This window comes from Poecilia reticulata, chromosome 17 (assembly GCF_904066995.2).
Source record: "Poecilia reticulata chromosome 17, P_reticulata-male-v2, whole genome shotgun sequence".
In the NCBI taxonomy this organism is placed as follows: Eukaryota; Metazoa; Chordata; class Actinopteri; order Cyprinodontiformes; family Poeciliidae; genus Poecilia; species Poecilia reticulata.
Genome location: NC_088846.1, coordinates 5840862 through 5860238, shown reverse-complemented (window position 1 = coordinate 5860238; position 19377 = coordinate 5840862). Strand labels below are relative to the sequence as shown.

The window sequence follows — 19377 nt, the reverse complement described above, 5'->3', positions numbered from 1 at the left end:
AAGAAACTAGTGACAACGGAAGAATCATCAGTGGACCAGTGAAAAACTGGTACAAGCTGCTCAGCAGTATGAGAATGGTTTCATTGCTGTGGAGCCAATTTGGAGTTTTCCAATGGTGATTGAGAAGAATATGTATTACTAAATGCAAAAACTGATAAATAATTATCTCTCTATACAGATCCTTCTTTCAGCTTGCCGGTCTCTTTTCCTGACAGACGCAAACTTCTTTGTAGGAGGAAATTTATTTCAGGGTTTTGAATCACTTTTGGCAGTTGGGTAAGAAATTTATCAGTGAGCTTTCTAGAAGAAGACACAGCTGTTATTATTGGGGCGGCAAGACGTTTTGGTGGTTTTATTTGATGGTAAAGAGTACTTGTCAAGAATTGTTATTAAATCTGTAACCCATGTAGAGGTGAGCCCAAAATCAGACCTGCTGCTAGCACAACAGCGGCTAAAAAAGACCAAGCAATCCCAGCAGACACAAATATGTATGTAATATATATTAACTAACACAGTTCACCACACTGATACATCTGGTTGCCCAAGCAGTCATAACACTTTGAATTGAAACCCAAATTTTGGGTCATTGTTAATAATTTAAATACCCTGTCTTCACTCAGTATCTCTATCCAATAGTATTTTTTTTGTAGTCCACGTTGTGTCTGATGTGAAACTCTTGACTAATACATTATAAAAGCAGGTTTTACACTATGAAACATCCTTTAAAGTAATAATAAACACATTTCACTCGAACGCACTCAGCTTTTCTCATGTAGCAACAGAACATCACCAGATTGGGATGCCTCCAGGAAAATGATGAATAAACAGCATACTGCACAGCAGACCTGCAAAAGTCCTGACCATACAAACTGATGAGGATTTTCTCATTTTCTCAATGTACCAACAAGAAGGTCACTTGTTAACAACAGAAAGGACCCAACGTGGTCAGAGACCCCCATGCAGAATTCCATTTGTGGATCGACTTGCACTTAAAACGCCTTTTTTTTTGTCTAGGGATTTATTACAGACAGAGACATCGCATGACTTCTGATCATTTTGATCAACATGGTTTACAGATAATAACCAGAAAGTTCAGAAATGTTGAACTTTAAAATAGGATTTTAGATAAAGAAATGCCTTAATGGTCACATAGTCTCACCACATGGTTAGGAAGTGCCGTTTGTTATGCAATACTCAAATCGTTGAAGAAACTAAATTTTAAGGTTTTCATTAACTGTCTGCTGTGATCATCAAAATATATCAGTGTGTGTCACTATTCTAATAAATGAAATACAAATTTTACTTCTTGAACTGAATTGCTAAAGCAAAGTAACTTTTTAATACTTTATTTCCATCATTTGTATTTAAGCTCAAATGACTCGTTTGTCATTTTGTCCTTTTAGAATTTTATTCAGTCTTGGAGCTCCTCGTGCCTGCAGGGGCCCTCAAGCACACTGACCCTCAACAAGAAAGGTCAAACTGACTTTGAATCTGCTGGCACAATTACCTTCACGTTTCTGTACATAAGCGGAAAATAATCTTGTAAAATGCATCGAGGCGACGTTTGCCGTGAACCTGCGCCGCGTAAACAAACCGAACTGAACTGAAACGCTGGAACCGGTTGTCAATCCCACGCCAGTGCAGAGTCAAAGATGAGTAATCTATGAGAGATTAAGACGTACTTTATTCTAAAGAAAGCTTAGTAAACAGAGTGGGCGGAGTCAGTCAGGTGGGACTTATTCACGAAGTCCTCTGAACTGATTTAATTACAAAGAGAAACTGTAGAGCAAACTGCGTTTTAGTTAATGAGCCACTCTGCGTTCAGAATAAACGCATTCATGCTCATTTATATAATGTGGCGGCACGTGTTCACTCACAACAAACACCACTGCGTGAGGGTCAGGTGCTTTTGTGAGGATGCAGCTATAGCTGACCATGACTGCATGTTAGATGGAGGCAGTAAAGAAGCTTTGCGCAATAAATCCAAAGCCCAGCTGTGCTCTGTAAACACACACACTCACACACGCACACACACACGCACACACACACACACACACACACACACACACACACACACACGCACACACACACACACACACACACACACACACACACACACACACACACACACACACACACACACACACACACACACATACTGGTTTTGGTGTACTAGCAGGACACTTTTTTCAAACCAGTTTTTTGCAACACTAAACGGACACCCCCTTCCACTTATGCTAGAAAGACGTAGTAAGTTGTCAAAAATCTTGTTAGAGCTACACAACATAGATCTCACTTAAAAATTTAGATACACACTTCAGAACTCAAAATACAAGAATGTGACCCAATGCTGTATTAAAAGGACAAACGATAATGAGGTGCTTGGCTCCGCCCATGACACCAACAGTAATTGTCAGGGCCAATTTTATTTATCAGGACCATGGCATACACATACAAAAAACATAAAATTTATGTGCATTAAGAAGTCCAAAAATGGAAATATGGACTATAACTAGTCCATATTTCTGTGGAGTGCATTTGTCATCCCATGAGATGTCTGAATCATCTACGGAATCAGGAGCATACTCCTCTTCTGATGATATCGCTTCACTTGAACTTTGTTCTGGACAGACCTGTTGATTAAAAACATATTTTGTATACATTGAAAGCGTTTCAGCAAGAATATTTCTACTAAAAGCTTACCAGTGATGTCCTCCTTTTATTTACAATAACACATTTTGTGCAGGGACTGGTTGCAAACTAGACAGAGAAAAGTAAGAATTGACAAAGGGAGGTAAGCATAAGTATTTAAAAAGTCAGTGCTGCACTATGACTCAATTTCAACATACAGCACAACTAGACATGGAAGATCATATTCAAAAGATGAACCCAATTCCCATTCTCAAAAAATTACCTTTACATCACACACCACTCCATTTCAGAGGTGAAAACAGTCCTTCACATAAAACATTTTTCTAAACTTGACATTTCATCATGGATGATATCATGATCTCACACACAGTTAACCACTGTTAACCGAAAAAAGTGTAATCTTAAAATAAGAATTTGATCCTGACACTTGTGAAGGTATCAAAACCAATGAATTGTTATGATTATTTGTTTTTAATCGTAATTACCCTGTGTTTGAACAGTACTTAGTATTCTCATGACTATTTAGAAAATAAAAGGTCATTGAGATAAAACTTATGTCAGGTGAGTTACCAGAAAATAATTTGCATGCATCCAACTCAGCAGCCTGACAAGGCATCTCTATGGAGAGCTAAAATGAAGGATAAACACTGAATGATTGTTTCTAAAAATAAAACAATGTCCACCTAATGTATGAACCTATCCAGTTTATTAGAGGATCCATGTGTCTGTGCTCATCTGAACTTAACTTTCATTCTTTTCTACATGTAATTTCAAAACTCAGTCCTCCAAATTTCTGCACCTTACATGATGAGTATTACACAAGACCAGTGTGTTTGAATAGTACTTAATATTATTTCAATGACTTTATATAAGAAACAAAGTTGGTTGTCGGAGACCAAATTACCTCTGGAGGGTTGGTTGAACAGGATCCGCATACATCCATGTCACCAGCCTGACACAGTTCATCTTTGGAAATCTGAAATGTAAAGAACACTCACTAAATGTGAGTTTGTTGCCAATGTAGAGAACAGTCCTCCCTATTCCTGCACCTTACATTTTGAGTATTACACAGGACCCATGTGTATGTCCACTCCTAAATGTGACTTTCATTCTTCTGTACTTGTAATTTCAATACTCAGTCCTCCCTATTCCTGCACCTTATATTTGAGTACTACACAGGACCCGTGTGTATGTGCGTTTCTAAATGTAATTTTCATTCTTTTCAACCTGTAATTTCAAAATTCAGGTTTCCACATTTCTGCAACTTACATGATGAGTATTACACAAGACCAGTGTGTATGTGCACTCCTAAATGTGACTTTCATTTTCTGTACTTGTAATTTCAATACTCAGTCCTCACTATTCCTGCACCTTATATTTGAGTATTACACAGGACCTGTGTGTATGTGCATTTCTAAATGTCATTTTCATTCTTTTCTACCTGTAATTTCAAAATTCAGGTTTCCAAATTTCTGCAACTTACATAATGAGTATTACACAAGACCAGTGTGTATGTGCACTCCTAAATGTGACTTTCATTTTTCTGTACTTGTAATTTCAATACTCAGTCCTCACTATTCCTGCACCTTATATTTTGAGTATTACACAGGACCTGTGTGTATGTGCGTTTCTAAATGTCATTTTCATTCTTTTCAACCTGTAATTTCAAAATTCAGGTTTCCAAATTTCTGCAACTTACATGATGAGTATTACACAAGACCAGTGTGTATGTGCACTCCTAAATGTGACTTTCATTTTTCTGTACTTGTAATTTCAATACTCAGTCCTCACTATTCCTGCACCTTATATTTTGAGTATTACACAGGACCTGTGTGTATGTGCGTTTCTTAATGTAATTTTCATTCTTTTCTACCTGTAATTTCAAAATTCAGGTTTCCAAATTTCTGCAACTTACATGATGAGTATTACACAAGACCAGTGTGTACGTGCACTCCTAAATGTGACTTTCATTTTTCTGTACTTGTAATTTCAATACTCAGTCCTCCCTATTCCTGCACCTTACATTTTGAGTATTACACAGGACCTGTGTGTATGTGCGTTTCTAAATGTCATTTTCATTCTTTTCTACCTGTAATTTCAAAATTCAGGTTTCCAAATTTCTGCAACTTACATGATGAGTATTACACAAGACCAGTGTGTATGTGCACTCCTAAATGTGACTTTCATTTTTCTGTACTTGTAATTTCAATACTCAGTCCTCACTATTCCTGCACCTTATATTTTGAGTATTACACAGGACCTGTGTGTATGTGCGTTTCTAAATGTCATTTTCATTCTTTTCTACCTGTAATTTCAAAATTCAGGTTTCCAAATTTCTGCAACTTACATGATGAGTATTACACAAGACCAGTGTGTATGTGCACTCCTAAATGTGACTTTCATTTTTCTGTACTTGTAATTTCAATACTCAGTCCTCACTATTCCTGCACCTTATATTTTGAGTATTACACAGGACCTGTGTGTATGTGCGTTTCTTAATGTAATTTTCATTCTTTTCTACCTGTAATTTCAAAATTCAGGTTTCCAAATTTCTGCAACTTACATGATGAGTATTACACAAGACCAGTGTGTACGTGCACTCCTAAATGTGACTTTCATTTTTCTGTACTTGTAATTTCAATACTCAGTCCTCCCTATTCCTGTACCTTACATTTTGAGTATTACACAGGACCTGCGTGTATGTGCGCTTCTAAATGTAGCTTTCATTCTTTTGTACTTGTAATTTCAAACCTCAGTTCTCTCCTTTTATGCAGCTTACATATCAAGTGTTACGCAAGACTTGTGTGTTTGAACAGTACTTAACATCATATCAAAAACTGTATTTTAGAAATAAGTTGGTCGTTGGAGACCAAAATTACCTCTGGATGGTTGATTGAAGAGGACCCGCCTGAATCCACGTCACCAGCCTGACACGGTTCATCTTTGGAAATCTGAAATATAAAGAACACTCACTGAATATGAGTTTGTTCCCAATTTAGAAAACAGTCCTCCCTATTCCTGCCCCTTACATTTTGAGTATTACACAGGACCTGTGTGTATGATCGCTTCTAAAACAGCTTCCATTCTTCTGTACTTGTAATTTCAAAACGTAGTCCTCCTTATTCCGGCACCTTACATTTTGAGTATTACACTGGACCTGTGTGTATGTGCGCTTCTAAATGTAACTTTCATTTTTTTGTACATGTAATTTCAAAACTCAGTCCTCCCTTTTTATGCAGCTTACATATCAAGTATTACACAAGACCTGTGTGTTTGAACCGTACTTAACAGTCATCCCCAACCACAGGCCGCAGATCAGTACCAGTCCGTGAACCAATTGGTACCACAAGAAAAATATTTTTGGTTTACATATTGTCTGAGTATGGAGGATCGTTTATTTTGAAAACCCTTTAACCGGATTCTCTCTGTTACGTCTTGCTCACCAACATTGAGCCCACAATGAGTAAGAAAGCGATATGTTTGGAAAGTTTCTTTAAAAAAGGGGAAAAGGACCAGAGACAGGAGAGTGGATTTATCCTTGACTTGTAGGTGACTCCCATGTTCCAAGCCCACTCTGCATAATATGTACCGGCTTACAGATGAGGCAATGGAGCTTCAAACTGCTTTGCCATTACACCCTCTGCATTGTGTGTCATCGTTTCCAAGGTGGGATCATCTCATTGCAGAGAAACAAGCTCAGGACTCCCATTAATTTGTCATTGTCGTAAGTTAAAATTTTCATGAAAATAAATATTCGTTTTTGTGGCATTTTCAAATCTTATATTGAAGGGATGTGTGAACGTTAGCATAGCGACTAGAGTCAGAAAGCATTATGGCAGTGATCGAGACGAGAAAAGAGGAGTATAGCTTGTAAGTCTTAAGTCTGGTTCACACGGCAAGATTTAGGATTGTCAGACGATTTTCCAAATTCTGTGACCACAGAGCTGATAAAAGTACAACAGGTTTATGTGTCCAGCCACATAACAGGAGCAAATCTTGCCATGTGAGCAGGCTTTAGTACAAAATGATGTCACAACTACAATCTACCTGCAATGCATATAGCTAGTGTAAGCATCAAGCCTTGACTGAATGAATAGCCTTGTGTCACGTTAATTTAATGATGGATAGCTGAAAAGTTACCGGGTTTATCAACTGTGGTAGCAATTTTGCTCCAACTCCACTCGTCATCATTTCTGTGGATATTCTTTGTACGAAATGCTGAATAAACATTCATGCTGTTTCCACATATCTCCGATGTCCACCGGACTCATTTTGGGCATGTCAGCTCAGCTGTTTGGGATTCCCCTCCATGAGCTACGTCATAGCGCTTTCTGATTGGCTGCCTGTCAAATTGAACAGGTTGAGTTCTAGCTCCCAATCAAGGAAAACCCTACAAGCTGTGAGAATATGCCCGATTTTAGATCGGAGCAGTCCCAATGTTCCAACGACTGGATGCGATCAGTCTTAACAAGCCATAGATGGCAGGATGAACGGTTACGATTATCGCAAGCAACGTTCTAAGATTGTTGTAAGGGGAAATTCGGGGTAAAAAAGAAGAAACCGAGCCACAGAAAAATGGCCAAGTCTTCACCGGTCCGCGGTGATAAAAGGATGGGGACCACTGGTACTTAATATCATTTCAAAGACTTTATCTTAGAAAATAAGTTGGTCGATGGAGACCAAAATTACCTCTGCAAGGTTGGTTGAACAGAATCCGCATGCATCCACGTCACCAGCCTGACACAGTTCATCTTTGGAAATCTGAAATGTAAAGAACACTCACTAAATGTGAGTGTGTTCCCAATGTAGAAAACAGTCCTCTCTATTCCTGCACCTTACATTTTGAGTATTACACAGGACCTGTGAGTATGTGTCCTTCTCAATGTAACTTTCATTCTTCTGTACTTGTAATTTCGAAACTCAGTCCTCCCTATTCCTGCACCTTACATTTTGAGTATTACACAGGACTTGTGTGTATGTGCGCTTCTAAATGTAATTTTCATTCTTCTATACTTGTAATTTCAAAACTCAGTCCTCCCTTTTAATCCAGCTAACATATTTAGTATTACACAACACCTATGTGTTTGAACAGTACTTAATATGATTTCAATTACTTTATTTAGAGAATAAGTTGGTCGATGGAGACCAAAATTACCTATGCAAGGGTTGGTTGAACAGAATCCGCATGCATCCACGTCACCAGCCTGACACAGTTCATCTTTAGAAATCTGAAATGTAAAGAACACTCACTATATGTGAGTTTGTTCCCAATGTAGAAAACAGTCCTCCCTATTCCTGCACCTTACATTTTGAGTATTACACAGGACCTGTGTGTATGTGTGCTTCTCAATGTAACTTTCATTCTTCTGTACTTGTAATTTCAAAACTCAGTCCTCCCTATTCCTGCACCTTACATTTTGAGTATTACACAGTACCTGTGTGTATGTGTGCTTCTCAATGTAACTTTCATTCTTCTGTACTTGTAATTTCAAAACTCAGTCCTCCCTATTCCTTCACCTTACATTTGAGTATTACATAGGACCTGTGTGTATGTGCGCTTCTAAATGTAATTTTCATTCTTCTATACTTGTCATTCCAAAACTCAGTCCTCCTTTTTATGCAGCTAACATATCTAGTATTACACAACGCATGTGTGTTTGAACAATATTTAATATCATTTCAATTACTTTATTTTAGAGAATAAGTTGGTCGTTGGAGACCAAAATTACCTCTGGAGGGTTGGTTGAACAGGATCCGCATGTCCACATCACCAGCCTGACGGTTCAACTTTGGAAATCTGAAATGAAGGGATGTACACTGAATTATTCCATAAATAAAGTCCACCAACTGTATGAGCAAAGCACCTTTAGCTGAACACACCTCTACCTGTAGGTACACATAATAAGTAGGATAAACTTCAACAATGCAGATATATCAAATAGTAGCAAATGAAATTAACATTTTTCAAATCAGTCAATTGATCTAATTGTATGTCTTTCTGTGGTTACTTAAACATTTTTTGTCAACCGAATGCAACTCATTATTTTGTACTTGTAATTTCAAAACTCAGTCCTCAGACTGTTTTCATATATATATATATATATATATATATATATATATATATATATATATATATATATATATATATATATATATAAAAACAGTCCTCTCTATTTTTTTTTTTTTTTTTTTTTTAAAAAAAAAAAAAAAATATTTGATTAATATATATATATATATATATATATATATATATATATATATATATATATATATATATATATAATATAAGCTTTTGTATTTTGAGCAGTTGCTTGTCTCCTTTGGAAAAAGAAAGGTATTCTGATTATAATGATCATCGAACATGATCTATGCTAATAATGTGTAGTATAAAAATTGTTTAAAAGTGAAAGCAAAACAAAGGAAAAAACAATACTTTAATAAACACTGGAATCCTATGCATAATAAAGTCACAACTCACCTTTAAATGAATTGGGATATTTTACATCAAATCCTTCTTTATCTTCACCTAAGGAGCAATAACAATTGGAATCATGTTTGCTCTCTGAGACCTCTTTGCTGACATCTTCTGCAAAGATCAGAGAATGTGTTGCTGAGTAACAACATGATACTGTACACCAGGGGTGTCAAACTCCAGGCCTCCTGGGCCAGTGTACTGCAACTTTTACATGTCTGTCTGGTCTAAAACACCATAAGTATATTACTGAAATAGCTCCTCAGTGCAGTCAAGTTGATGACCATCCCATCTGATCCAGCCATGTGACATCAGAAACACATCTAAATGTTGCTGGACACCAGCCCTCAAGACCTTGAGTTTGACACCCCTGCTGTACATAATATGATTTGGTGTTATTTATGCGAAAATGATGTACTGAAGTACACAGTTCTACATAATTGACTTTCTATTGACAGGTTCTCAAAATCTTAAAAAAATTAAAACATCATCTCAATACTAATGATTACTATCTAGGATAATTTGTGCCCGTGAAACAATATCACTCACTGATGTACAGAAAATGACCAAATACAGTTTTATCTAATTCTGGAGTGAGCCACCTTCCCTTTAAACTCTGGTACATTGGCTAACATGGTTGGTAATTACTAGCTAAACTGCTGCAAATCAGATGCTTTGGTGTATCCAAGCATCAAGTAACCTACAACATTCTGCAAAATTACTAAACTATATGTACTTAAATGTCTTAAGAGATTCTGTATGAGTCTTACCTCTTTCTCCACGCAAAACAAATGAAACAAGTTAAATGAATACTAATGGCTTGCACCTGGACTTGTCGGATTGTACCAAGTTGATAGAGGAGGAGGGATACAACAAAAGGAGAATTCCATTTTGTTTCTGAAGCACACAAGGTCTGATTTTTTTCCAGGAACAAGAAAAAACTATTTGAGTAATATTTTGTAACTTTCATTCAATATTTCAAAGTTAAATAGTTTATCATACATTTTTCTTTATTTAAGAGGCAACAGTTAGATGGTATCTCCCACCAGCAATGTTGTCACTTCTTTTAATCATTTCTGTTCAATCAATTAATCATGTTTATTTGTATAGCACATTTCAGCAGCAGGGCAGTTCCAAACACTTGTTTTTATGATAAAGATCCAACATAAACTGTTGTCTAATGGCAGACACAACACCTGCAGAAAAAGGTTGGCTGATGTACCTGCCAATAGACAATTTAGACTACCTAGACAATCTACATGTATGCAGAGTAGCGACATTGAGATTACGACAAAATATACATTTTAAAAGTTTTGTGCTAACAGTAACATAAGTAATCATGATATTTTTGGCACTTTAAATATTTTTTAAATAAATGCTTTTTATTTTATATTTGTAATTATGTATTATTCCATGACTGGTTATCCCTTCTTTCAAATTCAAAATACTTTATTGATCCTAAAAGGGAAATTAAATTAAAAAAAAGCTTGGGTCCTCTACCACAAGCCTTGGAGCGTGAGTGGTCTTCACAGTATATTAGCAGTTCCCAAAGGTGTGCTTCTCTGTATCAAGAGGTCTGATGTATCTCCAGGTATTTGTTTGAGTCACTCTTCCAGTTTAGGGGTCATTACCCTGAGGGTTTCAGTGACCACAGGCACTACTGTTGACTTCAACTTCCACATTCTTTGTAACCACCTAAGACCCAAACTCTTGCATGGCATGCATTATTAATTCATCTGATATTTGGGTTGATTGGGACCTAATGATTGCAAAAACAAAGAATTATCTTTTTACATGATATCTGGACATCATTTTTCTCAGAAAATACTTATTCATTTTAAATCACCATGTTTAGCACCATGGTAAAGCTATACAGTTGCTAACTTTTGTAAACTTACACAACAAAAGAAACACTGAACATCTTGAGTCTAACCTGTAATGTGTTATAATCTTCCACCACCACTAAGTCATAAATAATGGCCTAACGTGTGGACACCAGACCCATCTAGAACAAAATTTAGTATTGTGGACTAGACAGTCCAAAATAAGTCATCCACTTATGTGGACAAATTTTTTCTCAGGTTCTAGGAGGATGATGGTTCTTTTTAGTCTTTGGTATTTCTCTAGTTTTTTCTGTACCTTCTGTTCATTCAGGATAGCTACATCATAACAACTGCTTTGCTCTGCTGCTCAATGATCACCATGTTCAGTTGGTTTGCTTTTCCTGTTTTGTCTTCCTGTATATGGAAGGCCCACAGAATCTTAGCTTGTTCGTTTTCTACCACCTTGTGTGGCATTTCCCATTTTAAAGAGGTGTGTTCAAGGTTATATTCCCTTCAGATGTTTCTTCACACTATTCTGGGTACTTGGTTGTGGCGTTCCATGTATTCTTATCATGCTACCATCTTGCATCCTGGTGTTAGCTACTAGATTGTCTCAGGGGACTCATTGCATAGCATTCACTGAATATCTTGCTTGGTATTACAAATCTGGGTCGTTATTGCTCTGGTTCTAGGGACCTGCTTATGTGCCATCATGAATACTGCCTCTGTGCTGTGGTTCAGTCTAAGACTTTGTCAAATGGAGCTGTCAGTGCATACCTGTTGATTGTCTGGACCTTGTTTCTGTCATTGGACTTGCCTTACTATTTGTAAGTACAGTGGCTTGCAAAAGTATCCATAGCCTTGAACTTTTCCATATTTTGTCACAACTGCAAATATATTTTCACAGAATTTTATGGAAAATAAAAGCTAAAAGTCCAGTATTCAGCCCCCGTCCCTGAATGCAACCAATTGTCTTCAGAAGTTGACTGCTAATGGTAAAAATTCAACTCCTCTATGACTGCCACAAAAGTTGGCTAAGAGAATATTGGGGAACAAACAGCATGAAGTCCAAGGAACACACCAGACAGGACAGGGATAAAGTTGTGGAGAAGCTTAAAGCAGGCTTAGGCCATCTCACAGAGTACTGTTCTATTAATCATCTGGAAATGGAAAGAGCAAATCACACAGCTGTGAACCTACCAAGAAAAGGTCATCCACCTAAACTTACAGGCTGAGCAAGAAGAGCACTGATCAGAGATACAGCCAAGAGGCTCATGGTGGATCTGGATGAAATGCAGAGATATCCACACCTCAGGTGGGGAATCTGTCCACAGTATAAACTATTAGTCATGCACTGCAAAATGTGGTTTATGGAAGAGTGGCAATAGAAAAGCCATGGTATAAAGAAAACTATAAGAAGTCCCTATAACTATGAGAAGTTGCAGTTTGCCAAAAGCCATATTGGGATACAGCAAAATGATGAGACAAGACCAAAATGAACTTTTGGCAAAAATGCAAAGCACTATTTGTGGTGGAGAACAAACACTGCACATCAATCTGAACACACCTTCCCCACTGACAAACATGGTGGTGCCAGAATCTTGCTCTGAGGGTGCTTCTTTCTTCAGGGACAGGGAAAATTGTTAGAGTTGATTGTAAGATGGACTAAGCCAAATACAGGGTAATCTTGGAAGAAAACCTGAACACACCTGAACCTGGAGTCTGCAAAAGACTTGAGGCTGGGGCAGAGGTTCACATTCCAGAAGGACAACTACCCTAAACATAAAGCCAGATCTACAATGGAATGGTTTAAATAAAAACATATTTATGTGTTAGAATGGCAAAGTCAAAGTCTAGACATAAACTCAGCAGAGATTCTTTGGCAAGATCTGAAACTGCTGACAAGTCAATTTTATTTGTATAGCATATTTCAGCCACAAGGCCAAAGTGCTTTACATCAAAGAACTAAAAAGTCATAAAATAACATACATTTACCATAAAAGAAAAACAAAGAAATTAAATTCAAAGTAAATCAAAATTAAAATCATATACATAAATGTATTGATACATCTACCAATGATTAAGATTCAGAAACAACTGTAAATTGGTGTGGTTTTAGCCTTGATTTAAAGGAATTCAACTGTGTTGCAGTTTTCTGGAAGTTTATTCAAGATTTGTGGTACATTGAAGCTAAATTCTGCTTCAAAATGCTTGGTTCTGGGGATGCAGAGCAGACCAGAATCAACAAACTGTTAGCAGTGGAATAGTTTGGTGAAAAAATTGCTTTATTATGGTTTATATTTATTTTAATCCATGCACTTATTCCACACATTTATTATTCATAATATTTTAATTAAACAAAATTTGATCAAAATATATATTAATTTCTGTATATTTTAGGTGCCACATACATTCCAAGGTTGGGTTTAGGCATCCAACTAACCTTTATAAAATATTCAGTCTTATAGCACAGAGTAATCATATTGCCATCTCATCCCCAGTGTAAGAGTTGGCAATTTACACACAATTCATGTGTGTAAACAGCGACACGTGAATTAGAAAGACACTGTAGTAATTAGCAGGACCTTCCGGCAGACAACCAATCAGAATGAGAGGTTGTGTGAATATTCATGAGGTCCTGCTATTACACAAACCTGCCATAGGGGGCGCTGTGGTGATACACAGATTATACACAAAATCAGGTTTATGTGTATTAACCGGACATCTCGTTTTTTTTGCATTTTTGGGGTTATTAGACCAATAGAAACCTTTCTACGCTTTTAGATTTTTGTCAAAATTAGCAGGACACCGCTCCTGTCCCGTTAATTCAAAATGTCCTGCTAGTGTTGTGTGTATTCTGACGAAATGTCCTGCTAAACCACATTTACCAACGCACACACACACACACACACACACACACACACACACACACACACACACACACAGTTTGTTGCCTATTATAGACCAGGCTTCACCACTGCACATGATCAGTACATAGCTGGATTTATGAGCTCGGCCAGTTTATAACCCTGTTTTTTTTTAATTCCTGCTAAACGCAAGCCAAAATGGAATATATTTTAATTCTGTTTTTATAGCAAAACATCCTGAAGCTAAATAAAGTCCTAATTAAGCATTAATTTATTTAAATTACCTAGACGTCTGTCTGTGTTTGTTCACGTTTTCGAAGGTTTTTATGAATTTCTTTAATTCATCTCTCCAGATCTTGATTTGGTGGCGTTTGGCCGTAGTCCACCGTCCGACTGACACGGCCCACGTTTTCCTCAGCAGGCCTGACCCAGGTTTACCTCTAATACAACCAGACTTCAGCACTAATTAGCTTAGCACAGTAACCCAGTCACATATAAGTTTCCAGGCCCCTGTAGTCTTAAAAGAGCAGGGTGGATCCTTTAAGGTTGCGTTATTTTATGTTTAATTTTTCAAAATAATTTAAATCAGCTGGTATCGATACTTTTGCAAGGCCACCCTTTCTCCATGGGTTTCTCGATGGCCTCTTACCGGATGAGGTCCAGCAGCGCATCGGCAGAACTCGTCATGGGCTTCTTGCTGTCCTCAGAGTCCTCCTTCTGGGCGGCGCCACCCGGATGGATGATGTACACCATGAGGATGCCCACCACCACGGCAACAAACGTGGTCCACAAGTAGTAGGAAATGGTCATGATGCCCAAGCGACTTGAGCACTTGGCGTCCAGGGCAGCGAGACCTGACATCAAACTGAAGTGTGGGGTGGGGTGGAGTGGGGGTGCCACAAACAGGAGAGAATTCAGGAAAGACAGAGAGGAAAAAAGGAGGAGAAAGTTAGTATTTGACAAGCTTTGAGGAGCTGCTTCCCTCAGAGCTCCTTTTCTACTGCCTGTCAAAGAGGACACTTTGAATGAGTTTTCCTGCAGAGGGAGATAAGCAAGAAGCACGAATGCCGAGTTGTGTTGGAAACGCTCAACTAACGCTTTGTGTGAGGAAATTATTCACACCGCCGTATTTAGCAATATAAAATTTCCACCATAATTATGCAGCGTGCCTCACGTGAAAGTAAAAGCTCGCCTTTTCACGTTCGCTCGGGAGCAATTGCAGCACTCGACGAGACTGAATGGGCCTGTTTAAAATCACGGAGGGCCTCCGTGTCGCCCCACTGCCTCAGCTCCCTGAAGTACGGCAATCTGAACACATTTGCTGTTAGGCCTTTCACAGCAACATAACTTTCCTTTTCAGCTCAAAGATTGTAGGCTGGGGTGGGGGAGTAGAAAAAAACAAAACAAAAACTCTTTTCACAGCATAAAAAGACAAATTTGCATTCAAATTGGCTTTAAATCCTTTTTCACTGGAGCAATTTGGGTTACTTTAGAAGCGAACTCAGGAATACAGAAAAAAGAAGCAAGCAGGAAGCTTTCAGGCGTAGCTGCGTCTCAGTTGGTGTGGAACCCAGCGGGCTGAAAAATGTCACTTCTGAGAAGTGAAGGTACGAAGATATGGAGCCAGAAACAGGTGGTGGTGTCACTGAAGCAACGCCTGGGAAATCCTGATTCAACTGAAAGCTCCTGTCTGATGTTCACTTACGTACTGTTGCAGTGTGATAATGAAATAAAACCGTGAAAATAAGTTATTTTTGATGATTTCACTTGACCGTACCTTTAAGAAGACTATTAATCATTGCATTACAGTCATGTTGCAAGCTAGGCGTTAGACCGTGTTTAGAAGAAACACGGTCTTCTAAACACGCCTTCAAGCTTTTCATCAACCATACAGCTAATTTCAAACAAAACCAACATACTATTGACTCACTAAATGTAAGAACCGGTTGGAGGGTTTAAAAGGAAGATTTTAGATATCCACGTTTAAAGGTAAAGACAATTAGTGTCTATTTTTTTTCTTCTTCCTGTGAGCACAGCTGCCAAATATGTAAAATCTAAAAATGACAATGTAATGAAATGCAGCCCCAGAATCGATCAGCGTGATGGTGTGGATGGTAGAAGAGGAAAAAAGAACCAAGGAAACCTTTCAAGCTGAACTCCAAGGTGGTAAGATTGCTCAGTGCTTTGCAATTTGAACTTAATGAGCCCCATGAAAGAAGCAGAGGGATGCACCTCTATTTACAGAAAGACGAAAACTGTCTTTCTGTAAGTAGAGTTCTGTCCACAGACAGAACTCGGAGAGAATGAAGGTGAATACTTCCATATTCAATAGAATCAGTTATCTAAAGCAAAGCCAGGTTTGTCTTTAAGGGAAGGTATTCTGTATTTTCCAGGCACATAGAGCCATTTTATAGCACAATCAAGTGTTGCCTTCAGTTTTAAAAATGCAGCTGAACATAAATCAAACAAAGAAAAGTAAAATAATTTTTACTTTATTTACAAGGTGCGCAATTTGGCACCTTGAAATTCGGCCTCTGTCTCTTTAAGAAGCTCCTCCTCTTTCCGACACTTGGACTTTAGGAAGTCACCACAACAATGTTCCTCCGTTAAGTCATTTACAACCATTCTTAGGCGTGTTGGACTGAGAAGTAGTGTGTATGATGGACTCAGAAGACGTGCAGTTCCACCAGGTGTTTGCTAATTGCTGCTGTTGCTAGTCTGAAGGAGCTGAGTGGGGAAGTTGTGGAGGGGGGGTGGAGCTTTGTGGAAATAGGCGGTGCTTTGTGAGAGCAAGTGTTTAGGCGCCCCAGATGGTTGCCACGGGAGAATCAAACATGCATGAAAGAGTTAAAGCAACACACCAGATATGTTTATATAAAGCTATAACATGACACAAAGCTTAAAAAGTCAATTTTACATAATTCTTCCTCCCCTTTAAATATAGGAGAAACAGTAAAAGGCAACTTAAAAACATGTCATTTTCACGTTATTCCAGAAGTACTTTTGTTGTTTTGTGGAAGGGCGCCAACATTCGCCTGCAACTGTATCTCTGCTCAGTCTGTTGAGCTTGTGTGACAAGATTATCTGGCCGTCAGACCATAATCTGCTCGCACTTGGTCAGTGTTGTCATGGACGTGTTCAGTGGGTCAGGACTTCATGGATTTTCACAGAGTGATTGGCGGTTACACACCAATCAAAGGCAAATATGTAACCTTATTACAGCGTAACGAGCTGCTAAACTGAAAGGTTTCAGACATCGAAAAAAAAGTTTTCCACTTGATGAAAGCAATGTGAGGTATTGTCATTCCATCGATCTCAGTGTCACTGCAGAGAATTCAGCGTAGCAACATTCAGCAAATGATTTAATAGAAATGGTAGCTGTTGAATGTGAATCGGATGCTTTTTATGGGAACAGTTACCTGTGAAGATATTAAAGTTCCTGTTAAATAACCTCAACCCTCGTGGTTAATGTATTTGATAACATATAACAAACAACAAGAGATCTGAAGGTTTTTTTTTTTTGTATTGTTGACCAGGTTGTTCTCCTACTGTAGCAAGCATTACAGTGAAAAACTAATTCTCACATGTCAGTCTGTCACACATTCAGCCTCAGTGTTCGATCCTCGGTCCGGTTCTATTCACCATTTTTATTAAGCATTCATTGAAAAACTGTAAAATCAATCTTTAATGCAGATTTATTTACTGCTTTACTGACTGTATTATGCTGTTTAAAATCTAAAGTAATTCTCGCTTAACCTTCAGAAACACTTCCATAATTTAAAACTGCTCAAGATGGATATCGCTAACAAATGTAGGAAAGTTTATTCTGAGCCAATAAGTGATCTTCCAGTTTAGAGAGTGTTGATCTGCAAATATCGAAGCATCTGGATGTTAATTATATTATAAATACGGACTCAGACATTAGATTTTCTTTTTAGAAAGAATATTTATATCTGTTCATCTGCAACACTAAGTCTACTGTCTGACATTTGATGACCGAAACAAGTGTAAAAAAAACACCCCAAAAAACAGTAGAAATTTGCCAGGGGGAAAATGCTTTCTTTTTCTTGACAAAAAATTCTTAATTGAAGAAACTCATAAAAAATGTTAATTACTTTATCACAGAATTATATGTATTGTAGATGATTGGGTGCTTGATGATTTTTTTATTTACTTGTTACACAACTTAAAAAAAGAAGAAATCCCATTCTAGATTGAAACATAATTTCAAATCATCTGAATACACTTAGTAGCACAAACAGTATTGATATTTCTCATAAATCACTTGAACTTTGACTCGTTTCACCATCCAGACAACGATAATATAGATTTTCTACATGAAATGAGGCGACATGTGGGCAGTAAGAAAATCTTTTTTTTTTTCCCCCTCTTACATAAGAACAGAAATGCTCTATTAGTTGTTGCTAAATGTTAAATACCTTTGACAATTTGTTGTCCTGAGCTGAACGTTGGGATCAGACAGGATTTACATATAATCATAGATTGATGCACAGATTGTGAGAATACCCTCTCCGCCCGCCGGTATTCTGGACACCGAGCTTGGCGGCGGGAACGACCGAGGGACCCAACCCTTTAGCCTGGCAGAGTACGATAAGCTCCAGCAGAAAGAAAAAAACATCTCCAGCATTCTGCCGAGGGTCAAAGCAGCAGAGTCGTACAATATGAAGGAACACACAAATGACGGGCGACATAAGCCAAGATGTCTAAGGGCGAGAGGTGAAACATCTCCTGAGGTGGATCTGTTTTTAAACTGATAACTTCCTCAGCAGAATAACAAAAGGTGGACGAGAAAAGACGGAGCGACCAGTGAGAGGCGGGGCCCCCGCTGGGCACGCCGAGCAAATAAAAGAAATGAAAAGTTACAAACAATAATCAAGAAATTGCAGCGTGCATGTCCTTCTTGTTGTCCTCCCAAGCTTACTTATGTTAAACAGAGTTCCATACTCGCAGTATGCACACTGTAAATCAAAAGTCAAATGTTAGTTCACCTTGTTTTGGTTCTAAACCTTTATGCATGAGATTGTAGTAAAAGTCATCTGGCTCTCTATGGCTTTATGCTGTTAAGCAGATTCTACATCTATATTTTCTTCCAACATTTCAACTCAACTTAAGCTACGTCGTTCCAAATCACAACAAAGGTCACCTCAGTACCAGACCAGCTCTGATTCATACATAGGCATGCAAAATCAGCTTCAAATATCAGAATCCAATCATAAAGACAGATTAAAACTCATGCGTACTTTACAATCAAACCTACTTACAACATAAAGCAGTCAAATTTGGATTTAAAGCCCAGTTGGTAGAAATTTAATGTCGGTCTTGAATTTTTGGTTCAAGACCATACACCATGGCCTTCACTGTGCCATAAACTTGAAAATCAATCAAGTTTATTCGTATAGCATATCTCAGCAGCAAGGCGGTTCAAAGTGCTTTATATCATAGGATAATTCCTTATTCTGATTGATACCTTTGTGCAGTGAGAACAATGTAAATGTTTGTAACTGTGGCTTTAGCTCGTACATGAGTAAATGTCCAGAAAAAC

At 37.9% G+C, this 19377-nt stretch overlaps 1 protein-coding gene and 1 long non-coding RNA gene across 3 annotated transcripts in view; both read right to left on the bottom strand.

Moving 5' to 3' along the window:
- The window catches only part of slc1a7a (solute carrier family 1 member 7a), a 60169-nt gene that overhangs the window by 15316 nt on the left and 25476 nt on the right, over nt 1–19377 (bottom strand). Inside the window, exon 3 of the mRNA XM_081598479.1 lies at nt 14464–14679. Coding sequence (XP_081454605.1) covers nt 14464–14679 — 216 coding nt within the window. The remainder of the gene's footprint in view (nt 1–14463; nt 14680–19377) is intronic.
- Nucleotides 2377–10507, bottom strand: LOC145548036 (uncharacterized). Of its 2 annotated transcripts, XR_014084326.1 has the most exons (7): nt 9131–10507; nt 8382–8449; nt 7808–7880; nt 7342–7413; nt 5532–5603; nt 3557–3628; nt 2377–2760 (listed from the first exon to the last, which is right to left on the bottom strand). It is a non-coding gene; the product is annotated as an uncharacterized LOC145548036 (long non-coding RNA). The 2 variants fall into 2 exon arrangements; XR_014084325.1 differs by lacking the exon at nt 9131–10507 and having other exon boundaries at nt 8382–8567.